Here is a 22,857-nt window from a genome sequence, read left to right on the forward strand (position 1 = left end):
GCTACCCGGAGGTCCGACCTAGTACAAGGACAGGTCCGACCCCGTGCGGAGGCACCATCGGCTCTTCTAGCCGATCTTGGGAGTCATTTTAAGAGCCGATCGCGGCTTGGACTAACGTTTGACATGGCTATGCATGCAGGGAAATAACTGATAATGACTTCTTCACCTCCCTGATCAGGTATAGGTCAGGTGGCACGCCTAGCATTTCATCAAGCCAGGGCGTGTGCCGGACTTCTGGGTCGTAGACCGAGGGACCGGGACCCACCAGCCTTCTCGGAAGCCTCCCGGCTCCTCGTGTTGCCTATCGCTGCTCGCTGGTGGGTTTTGACCGACAACACATTCTGGTACGCCCGATGGGACATTTTCGACTACTTCATCGATTGCATCGACTACATCGACTACTTCCTTCGACTACATCGACTACAATCGACTACATCATCTTCTTCGGCTACATCGACTTCCGCTGTCAAGATGCCGAACGAGAACCTGATTACCTATGAAGAGCTGTCTGATGAGCACAAGCAGAAGTATAATGATATAAAGGCACTCTTTCAAGCCGATCTCATCGGCTCATTCGAAAGGACCCGTCACCACGGCATCAGATGGAAGGGATTTTCATCTGAAGGTGCACTCGACGAGGTGGATCTGTCTACTCCTACAGAAGAACGCACGCGAGCTCTCCACCAGGAAGTCAACTACATGGTGGCTCATTCGTTACATCGACATTCTGAGAGTTTGGTAAACACCCTTGAGCGCGTCGCGGTACGTGTAGTGCAAGAGATTATGAAATACCAGTACTCTCCGACAGGACCTAATTTAGAGAGTCACAAAGGGGAGTTGCCTTCTCAAACCAGGCCACTAGTGCCTTACGCATTTGCAGCTCCAGAGCAACATAGTTCTCTAGCATATGTCATGTACAAGGTAGGAGGTGACCCTGCTAATCACCAATTCTTCAGTGAACCCCCCAAGGAGGTACCGCATGGGTATGTTTGTGCGTACATACCAGACGGCGGTAACCCGGCGTAACCCATGCAGAGGACAACCGGGGGAACATCTGTAGTCAATGCTGACAAATAGGCATGGCTGGCTACTTACGCAATAGGACCGAGTCATGAAGGTATGCACTCGGCCCCAGGAGTTCATACAGTGGATCAGATTAGTGCCATTTTGAAAGATCGATTTGGCATTCTCCCGAGAAGGCGAGCGATCGGCTACACCAAGCCGTATCCAAGCGAGTACGACTTGATTCCCCTACGCCCAAGTATCGGCTGCCTGAGTTCACCAAGTTCAGCGGAGCGGAAGGATCCAGCTCCATAGAGCACGTGAGCCGATATCTGGCGCAGCTAGGGATGATCTCGGTGTCGGATCCATTGCGAGTGAGGTTTTTCTCGCAGTCTCTCACAGGGCCAGCTTTTGGATGGTACACATCATTGGGTCCTGATTCCATCCGCACCTGGAAGTAGCTAGAGGAACAATTCCATATACAATATCATTCAAAAGCTGCAGAGGCGGGGATTGCCGATTTGGCACAGGTCCGCCAGAAGCGGGGAGAAACGGTGGCGGAATACATCCAGCGTTTCAGAGAAGTTAAGAACCGATGCTACTCGACTCGGATTTCAGAAAAAGAGGCAGTTGAATTGGCGTCTATGGGATTGGTAAAACCGATCAGAGATCTGGTTTTCCAGCTGGAGTTCAACACTTTGGCACATCTGGTGCAGAAAATGACAGTATACGAGCAACGCCACCCAGAATTATACCAAGACAAGTTCAAACATCAAGTAGTAATGGTTGACGCTGTAGACTCTGAAGATTCTGGAGATGACCAAGAGATAGCAGTTGCAGAGTGGGCACGGGGGGCAAAACCCATGTCCTGCAAGTAGGTGAAACAACAAGGACCTTCGAAAGGATTTGATTTTGACATGAGCAAGGTCGAACAAATATTTGACTTGCTCTTGAAAGAGAAGCAGTTGAAGTTTCCTGAAGGTTGCAAGATCCCAACAGCTCAGGAGCTCCAGGGGAGATCGTATTGCAAATGGCATAACTCTTTCACTCACAGTACCGGTGACTGCAAGGAACTCCGGCGACAGATACAATCGGCTATTGAGCAAGGCTGATTAATCTTGGGGCAGTACGCTATGAAGGTTGATACTCAACCATTCCCGAATGTAAACATGGTGGAAGGGTACGACCGGTCAACACGTTGTCAGCTGGATTTTACGTTCGATATTAACATGGTGAGACACACATCACGTCAGTATGCAAGGAAGTAGGAGGCCGATTCCCGCGATCGGCCCCAAAAAGAAGAAAGGAACTATATCACCGAAGAGCAAGTGAGACACATCAGGAATCAACGACCAGTTTCCTCTCATCTTCTGAGAAAGTACGAGTATCAATATCAACAGCATCTCCAATGCGAGACTGAAGAAGAACAGTACGAGCGGCGCACTGGGAAACGCCTCAGGAAGCAAGAGGATACGCAAGATCATTGGCATTGCCTGTTCTTCAAGTACTGTTGGGATTCTGGTATGAAACGATTACCCACTCTTGAGGATTGCCTAGAGTGCAAGTCTCAGAAACAAGATGCAAGAAGTGCCTCAGTTTTTCAGCGTTTAGGACCAGTGCAGCCCCGCCATGGACAAGCCGAGTCATCACGCATGAGGGGGAACTCATAAGATGAGGAAGACAAATGTCATCGACCACGCTGGTGCCCTGACGGGCTTAACCAGTCCCAGAAGCGGAGGGTGCAGCGGTTGCGCAGCCTGGAAGAAGCCGAGGCCCGATATTTGGAAACACTGAGGAAGGAGCGACCGGATTTGGTGGAGAAAGTTTACCGCCCTCAAAAAGCAGAGACGAGTTCTTCTAAGAAGGTGTGGCCTCCCAAGAAGTCCAAAGCCGATGTAAAGACATCGGCTGATGCACACATGGTGTTTGTTCTTCCTGCAGAGTTTCATGCACCAGGCCGTGAGGAGGTGCCAGTAGCTCAGCTTGACTTGGGGCCACGGCCAGTCATATTTGAGAAGCCCCGAGAGTGGAATTACAGGCACTTGAAGGATTTATACCTCAAGGGTTACATAAATGGCCAGCCTGTCAGCAGGATGTTAGTCGACACAGGAGCGGTAGTTAACATAATGCTGTGCTCAGTGCTGCGCTGATTGGGGCATTCTGTTGGGGATCTGATTAAAACCAATATCACGTTAAGTGACTTTAATGGACAAACTTCGGAGGCGCAAGGAGTCCTCAGCGTGGATTTGACGGTAGGAGGCAAGACCGTCCCTACTCGTTTTTTCTTGTTAACAGCAAGGGCTCGTATACCGTCCTGCTTGGGAGAGATTGGATCCATGCCAATTGCTGTATCCCTTCCACAATGCACCAGTGTTTGATTCAATGGGATGGAGATGAAGTAGAAGTGGTCCATGCGGACGATTCCGTTGAAGTTTCACATGCCACCATGAGTGTCTGGGACACGGAAGACCAGGAACTGATCTCAGGGATTAGCTTGGAGGGCTGTGACCGCGTGGAAGCTACAAAAAATGGGGTGAGGTTGGTCTTATCCACTGGCCTTACGGAGTAGACGGGGTGCCAAAGTTAGATTGTACCAAAGAACCAGGAGAGACCGATCCCTACGATCGGCCCCAAAAAATAAGAAGTGAATCGCTTTTGTCAATCATGTTACATCATTATAACGATCGCAAAGAGGCCCGCTCGAACAGCCGGCCATATGTTGATTGTAAAGTGGCGCAAATTAATGAAAAGAACAAGTTGGCCGGTCCCTGCGATCGGCCGAATCCTTTTACATCATATTCATTGTTTATTTGTAGTGTTGACTTAATGGATGAAGGAAAACTAGGATACGGATTTACATCTGCTAACGAGTTGGAAGAAATCGACATTGGTCCTGGGGATAAGCCACGGCCAACATTTATCAGCAAGAAGTTGAGTCCAGAGTTGCAAGAGCCGATGATAATGCTGCTGAAAGAATATGCGGATTATTTTGCTTGGGATTACACAGAGATGCCCGGGTTGGATAGAAGTATTGTTGAGCATCGGCTCCCTCTTGAGCCAGGATTTCGGCCGTTCCAGCAATGAGCGCGGCAAATGAAGGCCGAAGTCCTAGAAGAAGTCAAGAAAGAAGTCGAAAAAATGTTAGAAGCAGGCTTCATCAGGACATGTAGGTATGCTGAATGGATTTCCAGTGTTGTGCCTGTACAGAAGAAGGATGGCCGGTACCGAGTCTGCATGGACTTCAGAGATCTCAACAGAGCTACACCAAAGGACGAGTACCCAATGCCAGTTGCGGAGACGTTGATTAATGCAGCTGCTGGTCATAAGATGTTAAGTTTCATGGATGGCAACGCTGGTTATAACCAAATTTTTATGGCTCCAGAGGATATCCATAAGACCGCATTCAGAGTACCAGGTGCAGTGGGATTATTCGAGTATGTGGTCATGACTTTCGGGTTGAAAAATGCTCGTGCTACATACCAACGGGCCATGAATTATATGTTTCATGACTTAATCAGTAAGCTGGTGGAAATATACATTGATGACGTGGTGGTGAAATCTGCGTCGGCTGAGGGGCATTTGGGAGATCTACGGCGAGTTTTGGAATGAACCAGGGAGTTCGGGCTTAGAATGAATCCAAAGAAGTGCGCTTTTGGTGTATCGGCCGGTCAGTTCCTGGGGTTCCTAGTTCATGAACGTGGAATTGAGATCGGCCTAAAAAGTCAAGAAGCTGTAAGAACAATGGTGCCACCTACTACAAAGAAGAAACTCCAACAACTTATTGGCAAGATCAATTTTGTCAAGAGCTTTATTTCCAATCTGTCAGGAAGAATCGAGCCATTCATGGAGTTGGTAAAGATTAAAGCCAACGACGAGTTCCGCTAGGGGGCAGAGCAATAACAGGCGTTTGAAGATATCAAAGAGTATTTATCCAAACCGCCCGTGTTAGTCCCACCCCAGCAGGGTAAGCCATTCCATGTTTATCTGTCAGTAGGTGACACTTCTATTGCTTCGGTCATCGTACAAGTGCATGATGGCAAGGAGAGAGTTGTTTTTTACCTCAGCAGAAGGATGTTAGATGCAGAGACCAGGTACCCTAAAGTTGAGAAATTATGCCTTTGTCTATTCTTTACCTGTACGAAACTCCACCACATCCTGCAAATCAGATGTTATCAAGCATATGTTGTCGGCCCCGGTGTTGAAAGGCCAACTCGGTAAGTGGATGTTTGCTTTGTCAGAGTTTGATATCCGTTACCAACCTGCGAAGGCAGTCAAAGGGCAGGCGCTGGCTGACCTCATTGCAGAAAGGACCAGCTCAGACATAGCAGCGCTTTCCATCCGCGCATGGGCAATGTATTTTGATGGGTCGGTCTGTGGAGATGGTTCTGGCATAGGTATCCTGCTCGTTTCGCCTCGGGGAGCAACATATTCCTTTTCAATCAGATTGCCAACACCTTGCACCAATAATCTAGCCGAGTATGAAGCGGTGCACAAAGGTATGGAATTACTTCTTGAGGCCGGAGCAGAAGCAGTAGAAGTTTTTGGGGATTCGAAACTGGTCATCTCTCAGCTCACGGAAGAGTACCGATGCGAGAGTGAGTTGTTGTTTCCCTTGTGGAGACAATGCCAGGAGCTAATGGCCCGGTTCAGATATATAAATTTCTATTGGATACCAAGAATACAAAATTTGGAGACCAATGATCTTGCCCAGATGGCTTCAGGTTATAAGGATACGGCGGATGGAGCTGATTTCCCAATAAACCTGCTGGATCAGGGGGATTGGAGAGCCGATATCTTCAATTACTTGAAGGATCCGACTCGGGGGGCACCTAAGAAGACACGTTACAAAGCCATGAAGTACGTCCTGATAGGGGACGACATGTTCTACAGGACTCTGGAAGGGCTACTGCTTAAGTGCTTGGGGCTGATTGAATCCAATCGGCTCTTACATGAAGTCCATGAAGGTACGTGTGGTACTCATCAATCAGCCCACAAGATGAAGTGGTTGATTAGACATTCGGGATATTATTGGCCTGCTATGCTGGAAGATTGCTTCAAGTATTATAAAGGATGCCAGGCCTGTCAAAGGTTTGGGAAAATACAAACAGTACCAACGTCAGCAATGAATCCTATCATCAAACCTTGGCCGTTCAGAGGCTGGGGCATGGACATGATCGGTAAGATTAATCCTCCATCGAGTAAAGGCCATCAGTTTATTTTGGCCGTCACAGATTATTTCACCAAGTGGGTAGAGGCTGTTCCTATGAAGTCAGTAATATCGAGGGATGTCATCAGTTTCGTCAAAGAACACGTTATTCATAGGTTCAGGATTCCTCGGACCATTACAACAGATGGAGGGTCGGTGTTTATATCTGATGAATTCAAAAAGTTTGCTGCCAACATGGGGATTAAATTGATCAGGTCATCTCCGTACTACGCTCAAGCAAACGGACAAGCCGAAGCGTCCAATCAGAGCTTGATCAAGCTGATCAAAAGGAAGATCGATGTATACCCACGGCATTGGCATGAAGTATTATCACAAGCGTTATGGGCTTATCGTGTTTCATGCCATGGGGCAACAAGAACCTCACCATATCATTTGGTGTATGGGCAGGAAGCCGTATTATCGTGGGAAACTACGGCCAGTTCGAGAAGAATAGAGTGTCAGAATGATTTGACTGCTGAAGAATATGCCGCTTTGATGAGCGACAATGTGGAAGATATTATGGAATTCGGGCTTTGGTCGCTGGAAAAGATCAAGGAAAATAAGGCCAAGGTAGCCCGCGCGTACAATAAGAAGGTTAAACCGAAGGAATTCCAAGTTGGAGATTTAGTATGGGAAGCGGTGCTACCATTGGGGACTAAGGATGCGACATCTGGTAAATGGTCTCCAAATTGGCATGGGCCTTATAGAGTTGATCAAGTCCTACCAGGGAATGCATACATGCTTGAAGAATTGGATGGAGTCAAATTTCCGGTAGCTATCAATGGCCAACATCTCAAGAAATATTTCCCGAGCATGTGGGAAGACGAGTGATGAAACCAATATAATGCGTCAGGCTATGGGCCAACACAATCAGGGTATCTGTGAGGAAAACCAATCTGATACATCGGGCTGCAAGTCGACATGATCGGGTACTTTGTGATACATCGGGCTGCAAGTCGACATGATCGAGTACTTTAAGATCTGGTGCAGTACATCAGGCTGTAAGGTAGAACGAGATGAACAAGTCGATCCTATAAAGAAAAGAAACAGATGCAGGTCTGCGCACGGAGCTAAAGATTGAATAGCCGATGCTAAGCCATCGACTTTAGAAGCAATAATCGGAACATGCAAGTCCCGGGCTTCGATGAAAAGCAAGGAAGTCGATTACAGGTGTCCTATCAAGGTCGGCAGAATGGATTCCACAGCGCGACTCAAACCAAGCAAACTACAGGGGTTTCTTGATCTGGAAAGAAAAGGTTCGACTTCGTTGCGGGTTTTCTTGATAATCATATTTCTCGACTTGATTTGGGCTCGGGGGGAGACAGTAACAACAGAAGTATGTCTATTTTGGGGGTTGAGTCAGGAAATTCAAGCAGGTAGACCGATGTTATGCCATCGAACTTTAGAAGATTGGATTTTCAGACATTGGATTACTGAAATAAAAGAGTTCATCTACAAGAAATCATTACAAAAGAAGAAGCCGATCTACCGGCTCTGTACATAATGGCTGATGACCCTACGAACTACCAACAGTAAGTCCCTAAGGACTTGCGACGCTTGTATGGGGGAGACGCGCTGGTGTCACCGTCATTGCTGCCATCGCCGCCGCCGCCGCCGTTGCTGCTGCTATTGCCGCCGTCATCGTTGCTATGACCGGCATCATCGCTGGCGTCCTCGTTGTCTTCTGAAGTTGATGATCCGCCACGCAGGAACCCTCCTGCTGCCGAGTCGTCGTCGGTTGAAGTGTTCTTGGTGTCTTCTTCTGAGGAAAAGAAGAAGTCGTCATCCCAGGAATCATCGTCGCCTTCATCCAGATCTCCATTAAGGAGAATCTGGAGGTCCTCATCGTCGGTCAGGGACTCGTCGTCCTCTGACCAAATGTTGAAGTCCCACTACTCTACATCCCAATGCAGAGGAGCGAGAGCCTCGTATGAAGCTACCAAATCAAACTCCGGCGTCGCCTCCCGGGAGGTTTCGGAGTCAGGAGAGGTAATAGAGATTACGGAAGAAGTAGAAGAGGAAGAGAAATCGGAGGAGGTAGAGGAAAAGGAAGCCATCGCCGGAGGATGCAGAATATGTGGTGCGGGTAATGCACGGAGGAAGAAGATAAATAAAAGTAAATCCGCCGATGCCAGTTTATAAGGGCGGAGATGGAAGGCGAAGCGGCGCTATGACGATTTCCGAGGGAGAAGTCGAAGAGTCGCGTCTGGTGGCTTTGAAGGTAGCGAGCGCGTACAGGCCTTGGAAGCCGAGGGGTCGCGTCTGATGGCATTGGGAGCGGCATGTGCGCGTACAGGCCTTGGAAGCCGAGGGGTCGCGTCTGATGGCATTGGGAGCGACATGTGTGTGTACAAGTCTTGGAAGTCGAAAAGGTAATAGTTTTGGAATTATCATTACCAAAACCAGGGGGCATGTGTTATCGCCATAATTTGACTGGGCCAGAGGATGGGCTGAGAACAACATGGGCTGAAGGAGATAATCGTGACGGTTTGCGAATCGGCTTCTGTGCGAGCGTATTAAGGGCCGGGATGGCCGTGTGTCTAAGTAAGGATAGTTTAAATATGGTAAGTTAGAGATTGTACTGTAATCAGCTAGGGTTAGTTAAAAGATCAAGTCTCTAGACTATAAATATGTATCATGAGATTCAATAATCAATCATCCAACATTCACAACGAACTCTCGGCGCATCGCCACCCCTTCTCCAAGGGTTTCTCCAGGTACTCGACATGCTGCCCCGATCATGCTCCGCATGGTCGGGGCAGCGTCATGTCTATCTACTTATCTTTGTGTTTCTCGTGCTGAAGCGTTGTTGATGGCGAGTAACACTAGTTATCTTAAACGATTATGATGCTGCATCAGTTCTTGATAGTATATCTATGCTCCGCTTGCTGTTCATAATCGTTTAGCTGCACTTGCGCGCGATCCCAGGTGCAAGGACAGCGCCTTGCTCTGTTCTCGGCTAGTAGATCTAATCTGTTATGGTAATTCTTTGTACTACAAGAATTCGGTTTAATATCCGTATGATTAGGCCCTTCAAATGGGTTGAATGTTCCGGCTGCATGTTTGGTGCTTTATGGTGATCTAAGAAGGGATTGTTCCGGGAATCAGCTTATTAGTTGGTTTTTAGGCCTCTTTTTAGGTTAGCGTCTTGTTATCTTTCATGTTCGTTAGGCTTAACCACGCGTAGGACGTTCCGATTGCATGGTGAAGACTTTTACTGTCGTAGATTGGATTAGTTTGGTGATTACAGAGCAGGCTTCTATCTTTTCCATCGGATTCGTACGGACATTTGAATATTGGTAGATCCGATCTGTTAAAATGGGCACAATCGGCTTCTTTCAACCGATTTTGAGGGCTACCCGGAGGTCCGACCTAGTACAAGGATAGGTCCGACCCCGTGCGGAGGCACCATCGGCTCTTCTAGCCGATCTTGGGAGTCATTTTTAAGAGCCGATCGCGGCTTGGACTAACGTTTGACATGGCTGTGCATACAGGGAAATAACTGATAACGACTTCTTCACCTCCCTGATCAGGTATAGGTCAGGTGGCACGCCTAGCATTTCATCAAGCCAGGGCGTGTGCCGGACTTCTAGGCCGTTGACCGAGGGACCGGGACCGAACAGCCGTCTCGGAAGCCTCCCGGCTCCTCGTGTTGCTTGTCGCTGCTCGCCGGTGGGTTTTGACCGACAACAGTCTCCCAGTCATCTGCTGTGAAGTTGAAGTTGCACCGCTAGTTATAAACGTTTATTCATTCGCTTAAGATTAAGACTTTCGGTCATGTAATAAAGTATCTTAATACTCTCTTTCGTTATGATATTGTTCGGATGTACACTGTATTGCCTATCATATGTGTGTGAACTTGATCCTGACGCACATATGAGATACATTCGGTTCCTTTCCAAAATTAGGTGTGACAGAAAGAAAGGGTCATCTACCTTCCCGACCTTGGATGGAGGGAGCTCGACTTCTTTCCCATCCCTCTTCCTCTTCCTGGATTTAGTTGCAACCCCTTTCTTTCCCATCCTGAATGTCACGAGCAACTTCACTTGCATTCGATCGTGGGCTGCAGAAAGGAACTGGGGTGGCGCGGGCTTAGTTGTAGGGCAGGCGGTGCGGGCTTAGTTGTAGGGCAGACAGCGGAGTACTGATTTGGGAGGAGGAGGGTAGTGGATCTGGCGGCAGCGCTAAAGTTTTTATTGAGAGATAGTGTCAATGGAAGATGAAAAGGCCAAGATTGAAAGTGTAAAGATAACTCTAAGTTACTGCGAGGTTAAATAGCCAGCGGTCAACTGAACAGGTTTTTTGGATAACTATCCGATTTAAGGGGCCCTTTTTAGTTTTTTTGGAAAGTTATTTTTTAATAGTTATTTTAGGAATTTTATCCAAAATGAAGGGGTTTTCAAATTTCTGTTAGAGATCCAAATACACCATTAAATCAGTATCTTTAAAATTATATAAATAAGCCATGATGCTTTGGACCCTTTTTCCAAACCAGAAAGTTTGGGTCAAAGCTCGGGGCTGCGTGACATGTGTCCATCTACAAGATATTTTTTGAATTTTAGAATATGAAAGGATAAATTTGACTCTTAGCTTGATTCAAGCTTCGATTCAACCTAAAGTTCGGGGGCTACTCCATATAGAATGGGATTTTCATCGCATCCCATACAAAGGAAGGTTTTATTTGAAGATCAAACACTGAAGATTACAAAATCAAGGTTGAGCATCTCGTAGCCTCATGGCATCTTGAAGGTACTTAGAAGGACATGTTCAGATTGAAGTTCATAAGAACTCAAGTTGCCTCAAAAGTACTCGGAAGCCTGCAAGGACTCGACTACGAAGAGTTCGGGGGCTTATTAAACCAGCATCCATGGGACCACAAACGTGGCATGGATCACCTCGGAGTAGGGATAGGTTCTCTCTTGTACCTTGCTCATGAAGCAGATGTAAGGTACTCATATACGAACTAGATGGAATAGAAGGAAAATACTCGGTATAACTAGAGTCGGACTCCTTAGGTCGTATCCGGCTAGGAATACTCAAAATACACAACTTGTAACCCAACCTCGAGCATATATGGCCAGGCAAGGACCCCCTCCAGAACATCACAATCTCATGCAATACAAACCACCAAATAGGATGTATGGTATTACGCTATTCAGCGTTTGAATCTATCTAAACCTTGTATTATGTGCATCATCAAATCCTGACCTCGATGACACCCTACTTACAAATCTACCACCTCGGGGTATCACTCGGAAAGTTAACGGCTAAAACACGGACAGATACCAAAAAATCTGACAAGAAAAACCCGTACAAATCTTAGGGGTCCTAGGCATGCAAATCTTTTTTTTTACCCACTCATCTAGGTACAGCTGTAGCAGCTATTCATACATGCATCGCACGCACCATCCTATACATGCACACCACACTCACACCACACGTGTACAACCAGACCTACAACTACACACATATATGAAGACCACGTCCTTCTAGAGATCACCGAAAACCCCCAAAGCTCCCCTTTGTAGCTCCATGCGTGAGAGGCAACGGAAATTATTCAAGGTGTTGTGCGTTACTGCACTATACCCGAGTGAGGCACGCGAGTTGCAATTCCCAGGAATCGAACCCGCGCCCGGCCGCTCGCTCACCTGGTGAGCGAACAACCTCTAGGCATGCAAATCTGGGTGGAAAGTAGATAGAAGATACTCAAGAGACAAATAGAAATTATGTAAGATAGTGTTTGGATGCAGATATTGGAGGCTAGAATTTGGAATTGGTATAAAGTGCACCTAATAGCAGCTTTTTGGATATTCTCGGAGTTGGTATTGGAATCTTTCTCCAATACCAAGCGATATTCACCACGTTGTTGCTCCACCTCCCACGATTCCAACCTCTATAGCTCTGTATTCGATTGCATTCACCTGACCCCTCCTTTCCCGCGCCGTTCCCTCCCGCACGCCGCTCACCTCCTTCCGCCGCCGCTCATCTCCCCCACATCGCTCTCTCTACCGCCGCTCATCTCCTCATGCTGCTCCCTCCGCCGTCGCTCATCTCCCCCGCACTGCTCCCTTCGTCACGACGCTCCGCTTCGCCGCACTACTCCGCTGCGCCATGCCACCCCTTCGCGCCCCGCTCCGCTCCCCTCCGCCCCGTCGTGCCGCCCCTCCGCGCCTCGCTCCACTCCGCCCCGCCGCTCCCTTGCCGCTTAGCTCTGCCCCCTCACTCCATCCATGCCCCACGCCGCTCTGCTCTGCCACGCCGGTCTCTTCGCCCCGCGGCGCTTCCTCCGCCGCGCCCCTCGGCCACGTGCCGTTGCCTCTGCCGCCGCTCTGCTCACCTACGCTGCTTCCTCCTCTGCCGCCACCGCTTCCTCCTCTGCTGCAGCCGCTATGCTCGCCCCCAATATTCCCTACGCTGCAGCCTGAAGCCACCGCACGCGCTTCGCTCCTACTTCTCCACGCCCCGACGATGAAGATGGGTGGATTTCCAAATTTACAGAATGCGCATCCAAACACGATTTGGTATTTGCCTCTAATTTAATTTTATCTACATCCAAATAATCATTTTAGTATTAATCCATTTCAATACCTAGACTAATTTGATATTAGATATAATTCAATACCAAACACTCCAATGCCGACATCCAAATGGAACCTAAACAAAATTAATCGAATTTCTCGGAACCGGCCCGTGGGAGTGGCACACGGCCCAACCCAAGGGCCATGGGTAAATCGGCCTCACGTCGGAGCCCGCAACCAAGTTACCCATATACGCGAGCCCTCACGGAACTCCCGGCCGATCCCGACCACTCGTTCTTCTCCCTCACCCTGCTCTTTATTGATTCCCCATCTTTTCTCCTCTCCACCGAGCCACCGCTTCGCCCCGTCATACCGCACCTAGAGCTAGGTTTTTAGCCGCCGCCTCCCCCCTTTCTCGCCGCGGCGGCCGCACGCACCGACCTCCTCCCGGAAGAAGCCCCCAGCGCCCCCGGCTTCCGCTACGTGCCAGATCGTTGTTTATGAGGTACGGATTGCCTGGATCTCTTACTTTTGCTTCTCGTAGCGCCGTGCCTAGCGGATCTGTAGAGCTCGACGGCGGCAGCTCCCCGTTGGATCGGTTGGCGATGTTTCTGCTGTAGTCATCTTCGTTTGATTACGTGATGATAGATTCTGTTGTTGGGTGGTGGATTGGATGGAGGTTAGGGTTTTCGAGTGGATTAGGTGTCAGGTCAATTGTGTTATTCAGCTGATGATTGGCGGCTAGGTTCGATGTGATGTTTCTTGGTTTAGTCCGCCGCAGTGTAGGGTGGACGATTAGATGTGTATTAGTAGCTGTTGAAACGGGCAAATAGATTTGTTTCGATGTTGTAGGTGGTTCTGATGGCTTGATCTCTTTGTTTGGGAGAATTTGGGGCCTTGGTGGTAGGGGTTTGAGCTGCCGGTAAAGTTTCTGCTATGCTGGTTGTGTCGTAGGTTCCCTAATTCTTTAGCAATTGTCAATTTGGTCGTTGCTGCATGGGTTAAAGTTCATTGTGCATTAGTTGTTCTCCATTGATATTGCTACTTGCTAGATCTTCTAAATTTTTATGGTTTAGTGGTCCGCTTAGTACTTGCAAATCTTGAAGGCCTTGTTAAAAAGTAGCCTCAAATTTCTTCCTTATGATGTTGAATGTTGAATTGGGAATATATGTGTTAGTTTTGTTATGAGAGAGTTTCTTTCAGTTCAATTTGGAGTATATGTGTCAGTTTTATTATGAGAATTTCTTTCAGTGATTAGTCTTAGCCAAAGAAAATAAATGAATGCATGATTTTTTGATGAACTTGTTTGTTAAATCTTATGAGTCGATAATGGATTTGGAAAAGTTCCGATAACAGTTGCACATCTCTTTAGGTATGCATTTCATTAGCTATTATGATTTTATTTGATTGTGGTATGGACTTTTCATTTGGGCTGTTCGTGGTACATGTTTTAACTTATGTCCTCTTCTTTCCTCTGCAGCTCAAAGGAGAAGCCCACCCTTGGGTAAGACATCAAGACATCTGTGCTTACTCTTACTGAAGTGTGCCTACAATCATCATTTTAGTATTAAATAAGTTGTACTTATGAAATATTTGATGCTTGATCAAATATTCCCATGAGTCAGTGATTGTCCAACTGATTGCCCTACTTTGTGCATTTATTTCTTTCAACCCTTCTAACGGAGTTGGCATGCTCTTTATTGCTTTCTATCTAGAAATGATACTTATAATGTATGTATGAATTAGATTCTGGATTTTGCTGTGTGGTTGTAGTTAAAGGAGCGATCTCTGTAATTTGCTTTGGGACTATCTACAATGCACTTGACTATTTTTGTAGTCCCTGATACTCGAGTTTTGTGGACGCACAATAGCGATCGTGGCTTACAAACCTTCTTCAACCTCCATTGCTGAGCTCGCCAGCCCCGTTACCACCCAGACCTGCTGCTGCCTTGCCGTGGTGGGCTATGGTCTTGCCGGAGCACTGCGCCAGCATGCCGGGGCAGCGCTCCGTGAGACCCTAGCCCCTGTTTGCAGCAGCTGCCTCCTTGCCCTTCCTGCCACCGCCTCCCTCCATCACCATGGTTGTCGTCATCGCCCCTGCCCGAGCACACCGCCCAACCAGCCTGCACCTAGACCTGAGCAACAGTAGAGGACCCTCGACAACCCCTCCTGCCCTAAGACCCTAATCTTACTGGAGATGAACTTGATCTCGCCGGAGAAGAAGCAGATGGAGTCGGAGTTCGCTGGAATTGAAGCAGGAAGGTGATGGGAGAAATCTAGTGCAGGAGAACGCAGAAATACTCAAGTGGCAGATAACTTTTCCCTTTACTTTTGATTTGTTTTTTGGTTAATGTTTTGATTATGTTGTTATATTGATGAATGATATGTTGCAAGAAGCACTTGCAACATCTGAGAGTAATGCTGTTACATCTTCAAGTTTTTTTGTTTGGTTCCTTTTGAGCTATATCCCTGATTTACATGTGGTCCTCCCTTTTGCTGTGTTGGGATTTGGTCTATTGCAACTTTTTGGGTGTAACTTGCAAAGTTTCTTAATACAGACAAAATTTATCTGTCAATTTCATCTTTCATGGTATCATTCTTAGTTTGTTACTATCATTATGTTTAGTGTAACACTGTAACTCTCTTCACTATTTATCTACTTTTTTGGCTAATCTTGCTGGGTTTGATCTCTATCCTACCATCATTGCCTACCATGGTGTTTGTTCTTCTATTATACTTGCATGGTTTTCTTATCATAATTGCCAGCCCTTTTGGGTTTTTGTTACTCATAACACAGAACAATCATGTAGTACAGAGGCATGGTCATGCAACTTAACTTCTTTTTTTGGGCAATTATTGCAGAGGCACGCGGATTAAGACCCGCAAGCGGAATATCGCAGCTCCATTGGACCCTGCATCATTCTCTGATGCAATTGTCCAGATTTATGTTGATAATGCTGGTGATCTGGTTAGGCCTTCTTTGGGTGTACCATGTCTCATATATTGTTTCAATCAATGAGAGATCAGCGGCTAAATTTTATGAATCATTCTTGAAGTTTCAACTGTTCTCTCTTGAGGGTTTGCTCAGTGTCAACATTTTTATGTTGCACACAACATATTTGATGAGCTATTGGCATATCTTATTTCTTATTAAATTAGACTAATGTAGCTTTCATATGATAGTAACAGCTAAATCAGAAAGTAAAACCGACATAAGTCGGTTTGATGTTTTATTATTACCTCGATTCATTTAATTCTCACTCAAACCACTTCACTGACAGGAACTTGTCGCCAAAAGTATCGAGTCCTCTGATCTCAACTTCTCACGTTATGGTGACACCTTTTTTGAGGTATGGTCAGCTATACCCAGAAATTCTCATGTTTATTTTGGACATAATTCTTTGTGAATATGCAATTGTTTTAGTTTTCTTCAAGTTCTTGTTGTAATTTGCGAGTTTTCATGAACTTTTAAATTTGTCTCCTTCTGATGGAATTTCGCTTGCATTTAACTTTGGCATTGGAAAGGTATGTGTCTGCATGTTAAAATTAGCATCCTGGTGCATGTGTTATTCGAAAATGGATTGGGAATTGATGCCGCCAACAAGGGGCATGTTGCCTCATGCACATTAAAGACTATCTGAATAATTTTTTGCATAGTCTGTCTTGTGCTGCTTTTTTATATATTTTTTCTGTGCAATGCCTTGTAAATATATTTTGGAGGTACACCAATATAGCATTGTGAGATGTATGGTGTCTGAAAGAAATTTTGTGCTGGCTGTTCGAAGTTGTAGTTGGGTGCTCTGGTTTTGTTCATTTTATTTCCCTTTTGGAAAAAGTGTAGTTTTCATCCCTCAAATATTACAAAAGTGTGACATTCATCCCTCACATTTCATTTGGTGCAAACCAAACCCTTAACTTAGTAAAACAGTGTATTTATCATCCCCACCTTAGTTTAACAATGGTTTAGTGCCATCTAATGGCTGTTTATGTCACGCAATCATCTAACTAATCCCTGCTTAGCAATATAATATGCTGAGCTGAAGATATAAAACCTCAAAAAATTCTATAAACCCTCCAAATTAGGTACCCATAAAAATTTTATCAGAAAAAAATTAACGGAATCGATTTGCACCGAACTATTATAACGATTAATTCAACATTAGACATGGCTAAGTAATGATTAGTAAGATAATTATATGACCTAAACTAATATTATAGGATACTAAATCATTGTTAAACTAAGATGGGGATGATAAATGCACCGGTTTAGTTAGTTAAGGGGTTGATTTGCATCAAAAGAAACATGAGGGATGAATGTCACACTTTTACAATATTTGAGGGATGGAAAATACACTTTTTCCTTCCCTTTTTTGCGTTTGAGGTATGTATTGGATTTACAATTGCAGTTCTTGTATGATGATATAACTCCTTAACTGGGTTTCATTTATTAATTTAAAACTAGTGATAAATTGCTATAATGTTTGCAAAAATGCAGGTTGTTTTTGTTGGAGGGCGAACTCAGCCTGGCACAATAAAACCTGAAGAAGAAGGAGACCGCCACCCTTATTCGGTGCTAGATTGTGCAGCACAGCGTGAAGCAATTTTACCTTCTGTACTCTATATTCAGAAAACATTACGCAGGAGGCCTTTCTTAATTAAGAATCTTGAAAATGTCATGCGCAAATTCCTCCAATCGCTGGAGTTCTTTGAGGAAAATGAGAGGAAGAAACTTGCCATATTCACAGCCCTTGCATTTTCTCAGAAGCTATCAGGGCTTCCTCCTGAGACTGTATTCCAGCCTCTGCTCAAGGATAATCTTGTTGCCAAAGGGATAGTACTTTCGTTCATCACCGAGTTTTTCAAGGTATATCTGAAGGAAAACAGTTTGGATGATCTAATTGGACTTTTGAAGAAAGGCAAAATGGAGGACAATCTGCTGGACTTCTTTCCATCAGCCAAGAGGTCCTCTGAGGCTTTATCCGAGCATTTCACGTAAGGTTTTCCAGACTTTGATGTTTGTCTGAAGCATAGTACTTTGTAGTGCATTTGGTTTCAGTTCCATTATTCATTTGCCCAGCATTTTTAGGACTACGATCTTGTCTTATTTTGTTATGTGCTAATATTTTTCTTTGTGCATGACTCAGCAAAGAAGGTTTGACTAGCCTTGTTGAGTATAATGAAAAGAAAATGTTTGAAGTTAAACTTAAGGAGATAAAGACAACACTTACTACCATGATCAATGATGAGGCTGAAATATCTGAAGTGATCGAGACTGTCAAGCAACAAGTTAAAGATGCCAAATTTCCTGATATAGAGGTTATCCGCATGCTGTGGGATGTGCTTATGGAGGCTGTTCAGTGGTCTGGAAAGAACCAGCAGCAGAATTCTAATTCAGCGCTTCGGCAGGTATCCGTGTTAAACCTTTTGTTTCATTAGAAGATTGTCGCTTTGGAAACTGTAGATTTAAGTCGCTAAATGTGTACAAGTACATTTATTCCAAACCCAATATAGGGTAAGCCCCTGATGGCTTTACTTTTATTTCAGCAACCACTTTGACTGCAAATTTTGTAGTTCTAGTTCAGGGACCCAGGGCATGCATGCATGTCTAAGAATCTAAGTACACTTTACTTGTTTTCTGAATATGCTATACTGCAAATTGTATACTGGTTTGATGTACTTAGTAATCTTGTTTTGGCAGCGTATCATCTCTTCGTCAATTCTGTGATATTTGAGTGTACTCCCTGTCCCAAAAATATTGCAATTCTGGATGCACCTGGACACATATTAGTCCATGCATATCCATAATTGCATTCTTTTTAGGATTGAAGGGACTATTTTATATGCCACAGCATTGAATTTCACCCTTTTATAATGCATATCCTTGCAGGATTTGATATATCACATTTTTCCACTATGTTCAGATTAAATTTATACCCTTATAGCATTACTCAATATGGTGTTTCTAGATTAGGAATGTAATCATGATAGTAGTGATGTCCTGTTTCAGTTTAAATCAATTTCTGTCATACAAAATTGAAGCATGTTGTATGTAGAGTTATATCTTCAAAATGAGATTTAACACTAAGAACTCATAAATTCTGAGTCAAGTTAATTTTATCCTTAGCATTGTACTCCACGTTTTGTTCAAGAGGATAACTTACTTCTGAATGGCTAATTTCCATAGTTCGAGACACTTTATCTGTAGCTATTGTACTTGATAGTTCATGTGATCAGTCACCTTCCAATTCTTTCTTGAAGCTTTGATGCAAAATATCCAAATGCACTAAAGTATTTGTTTTCCTTCACTTGCGTTTACAGGTGAAAGCTTGGGCTGAGCTTTTGAATGCCTTTTGCACAAGTGGCAGACTAGAACTGGAACTCATATACAAAGTTCAGACACAATGTTATGAGGATGCTAAGCTGATGAAGCTGTTTCCTGAGATCATAAGGACACTATATGACCAAGATGTCCTAGCTGAAGATACTATCCTTCTTTGGTTCCGTAAAGGTTCAAACCCGAAGGGCAGGTAAATTTAACTCTACTGGTTACCCTTTATATGTTTGATACTTGATCAAGTTCTTTTCCTTTCCATGACTAATAAATGACCCTTTTTGGTTCATAATTTCTCCCTCAGTTCTGAAATGTAAGGCATTAGAGGGTTCAAAATTTGTACCCAAATGTAAGGCATCCTAGGACTGTTGGATAAGTATTAAAGGAAATTATTTAATTTTCCTTGGTTTTTAGTTGCATACTTACCTTTTCTATTCCTTCCTCCCTGCTTAATCTTAGGAACAACCAAGAGCTTTCGAAGGGTACATGCATCTTTTGTTCGCTCCCTTGTCTTAAAATTGCTACAATGCCTTATATTACAGGACGGAGGGAGTAGTTGCTAATGATCTTATTGAAATGGCAGGCAATCTTTCGTTAAAGCTCTGGAGCCATTTGTCAAATGGCTAGAGGAGGCGGAGGAAGAAGAATAAGTGTTTGTGCCTACTCGAGGCTGGCCAGATCTGCCTGAAGTATTTCCCAATATTTCTATGGTTTGAAGTTTGTGGAGGAAGTTGTTCTTTCCTGCTTGTTACAAGGCGGATAGTTTTATTTTCTCATGTTGTGCCGCCTGGCTCTCTTCTGCTGGATGCTATAATATGATGCAAATACAGTCGCTGTTGACTTTGCGAGGATTTTGTGAAACGGTTGCTATCATTGCTAAAATGACTTTGCGAGGATTTTGTCAAATGCGCTCTGTTGTTTTCTTTTTACTGAACTCGAAACAAGCCCAAACAAGTTTAGGTATATTTGACGAGCTCTCTACTTAGAGCCTTTTTAATGCGGGAACATGTATACCACAAAGCACATGTATAAAGGGTAGTTCCAACCTTTTACCTCGGTTTCTATATAAATTAAATATGATGCTATTTAAGTAATTAAGCTGATGTGACTAAGGAGTTGCTACTTAAGTAAAAAGCTAATGTGACTAAGGAAGTTAATAAAGTGGGAGGAAACAAAATGAAGAAACAGTTTCTCATTTGAGAAATGGTGTTGCTGCGGTCGCCAAGCGTGTGTATGATTTGGGAATCAATTGGATTGGATTTGAGGGATATGATTTGGGAATCAATTGGATTGGATTTGAGGGATGGGGCTATTTGGCAAATCCTTAGAAAACGAACGTTCACTGCTTCTGGTAACAGCGAACGAGAACAATAGCCATCACTCCCGTCGGAGGGGAAGAAGGGGTTAGAGTTTTCAGGTTTCGGGGTTGCTGGAATTCATCCGTGCCCTGCGGATCTAGAAGGAGGTTTGGGGTGGCAGCGGTCGGATGGTGGTGGCGGGTTGCTGGGCGGCAAGGGTGTCGCCGGCCGGGACAGTGCAGGACAACCGGTGGCTTGCGCTAGCGGTGGGGGCGGGGCTGCACCGCACGTCGGAGTTGTTGGAAGGTCGGACGGAGGTGGCGTGGGGTGGTTGGTGGGTGGCGAGGCCGGCGGCGAGGTCGGCGCTGGCCATGGGTGGTGGAAGTGGCGGGTGGGAGCGGCGTCGCAGCCATTGGGGAGGTGGGCCATGGGGCGGTGGCGTGGGTCGAAGAAGAAGAAGAAGAATGGTGGAGGAACCAGGAAGAGGAATGATGAAGGAAGAAGAAAGCAAATGAGGAAGAAAGAGAAAGAAAGAAAAGGAAGGGGGGGTGTAGGGCCACCGTCCGATGGCGACATATGCGCGTCCGTTGTGATCCCTGTTATTTGGGATGGATGAAATCGCCAAGTGTGTATATGATTTGGGAATCAATTGGATTGTATATGAGGGATAGGCTTATTTAGATGGATGAAATTTTTAACGCTGTTAACTATTAGACCTAGGATCCGTTTGTCATCCTTTATAACTTTCTTCTCCTGCAGAAGCTACGCACATTGCAATGCCTAGGGGAGTACTCCACGCCTAGGGAAGTACTCCACCCTGTGGCCTGCTATCCAGCGTGGGTTCCATATCATGTGCTCCTGTCAGAAGAGCTGGCCGTGTGTGCATCATGCATAGCTTCTAGGGATGCAAATGATATGGATATTTTCTGACCAATCGTCCAATCTCGGATGTTTTTCTCGGATATTTGGTCCCTGTTCCAGATATCGGATGGGATATTGGATATTTAAATCGGATATCAGATTCGGATACAATATAACCATTATCCAGCGCATATCGAATATCCAGTCGGATAATTCGGATAGTCAATTCGAATACTAAATTCGGATAGTTGTATTATTCTAAATATATCTCTATCTCTATCTCTACTAGTAGAAAGAACAAAGTTCTTCACACTTCGTCCGTCGTTTTGCGTCTTCGTGTATCGCCCTATCCCTGCGATCGTCATCCTACCAATATTGATTATGCACCGTGTGATCGTCCCATCCAACATCCCATGTCTTTAGCCCTTAACGTGCGATCGATGATTACGGCGCAGCAACGGGAGCCCACAACAACCGCAGAATCCCCCCAACGTCCTCCCTGCCTCTTCCCTGTACCCACGGACCCACCGCCCCGCAATCGCCATCCCCAGAACTTTTCACATTTTTACCACTATAACAATTACCACTCATTCAAAAACCACTCCTTCGGATTGCTTCCGCATATTTGCCATATGAGAAAGTTTTACACTTCGATTTGCCATTTTTGCCTAGTTAGCACGCCACGTCTGCCTGACATGCTGGCGCTAGTCAGTGTGGGGACGCGAAATGTTGTCATTGCCCCTGCCTGTTCCTCCCTCTCCCTCTCCGACAGCTGGGTCCCGCAGCGCCTCTCACTGCCAGGTGGGCCCTACCCGTCAGCTTCGTCTTAACTCCAGTACCGGAGAGGCAAGGCCACCGCACCGCCGGGCCGAGCTCGCTCGCGCCACCACCGCTGGCGATGGCTGCGACTACGACGGGTGTGGGCTCTGCGTGCTCCACCAGCTGCACGCGGACGCCGCCGCTGCCACCGTCGCCTAGCTGCGCTTCCCGCAGGACTTCACGCTGCACCTCGCGGCCCACTCAGCACCTCCGACGGGTGTGGGCTCTGCGTGCTCCACCAGATGCACGCGGACGCCGCCGCTGCCAGCGTCGCCGAGCTGCGCCTCCCGCAGGACTTCACGCTGCACCTCGCGGCCTAGTTCGATCCACTCAGCACCTACACGCGTGGCAGCTCGCGGCGCATAATCGCAACCACCGCCGTGAATACCCGCCGCCTCCATCCGCGTCCACCGTCCATGGTGGCCAAACCATTTCAGACCCTCTGCTCCTCCCTTGCTCGAGCAGAGCAAGCAGAACAGCGCCCTCCTCAAAATTCCATTTCTCCTCTTGGATTTCTTCTCCACCGAGCAAGTACAAGCAAGCTTTCTTTTTTTCCTTTTCTAGCATGTAACACGCTAATGTAATTTTTCCAAACTTTAATAAATTTATTTTAGCCTAAATAAAATTTTCAGAGCTTTCTCTAATTTATCTTGCATTTAAAGCAATTTAATCACATAAGAAAATAAAATTTATTATAAGGGCAACATGTTTGTGCATTCATGCTGGAATATTGTTTTCCTTACGTTGAGTTTATAGGGTTTGAATTCGAATTTATTTGAATTCAAATAAGTTCTGTCTGAAGAGTTTGAGTATAGAAAAGAA

At 45.7% G+C, this 22,857-nt stretch overlaps 1 protein-coding gene across 1 annotated transcript; it reads left to right on the forward strand.

Annotated features, from left to right (window-relative positions):
• Positions 1–13,042: 13,042 nt before the first annotated feature.
• On the forward strand, positions 13,043–19,963 carry LOC112902321 (protein krasavietz-like). Its single transcript, XM_025971342.1, has 8 exons — positions 13,043–13,231; positions 14,207–14,230; positions 15,589–15,694; positions 16,008–16,076; positions 17,222–17,718; positions 17,871–18,132; positions 19,045–19,253; positions 19,641–19,963. Exons 1-8 carry the CDS (start codon positions 13,227–13,229, stop codon positions 19,705–19,707), a joined length of 1,239 nt encoding a protein of 412 aa, XP_025827127.1. The 5' UTR covers positions 13,043–13,226; the 3' UTR covers positions 19,708–19,963.
• The last annotated feature ends 2,894 nt before the right edge of the window (positions 19,964–22,857 follow it).

The sequence above is a fragment of the Panicum hallii genome, chromosome 8 (assembly GCF_002211085.1).
Source record: "Panicum hallii strain FIL2 chromosome 8, PHallii_v3.1, whole genome shotgun sequence".
In the NCBI taxonomy this organism is placed as follows: Eukaryota; Viridiplantae; Streptophyta; class Magnoliopsida; order Poales; family Poaceae; genus Panicum; species Panicum hallii.

What these genes read in the sequence shown, in the direction of transcription:
- LOC112902321 (XM_025971342.1), top strand. An exon ending in CTAATTCAGCGCTTCGGCAG is followed by an intron (nt 18,133 to 19,044) that starts GTATCCGTGTTA and finishes TTGCGTTTACAG; the next exon opens with GTGAAAGCTTGGGCTGAGCT. An exon ending in GGTTCAAACCCGAAGGGCAG is followed by an intron (nt 19,254 to 19,640) that starts GTAAATTTAACT and finishes TTGAAATGGCAG; the next exon opens with GCAATCTTTCGTTAAAGCTC.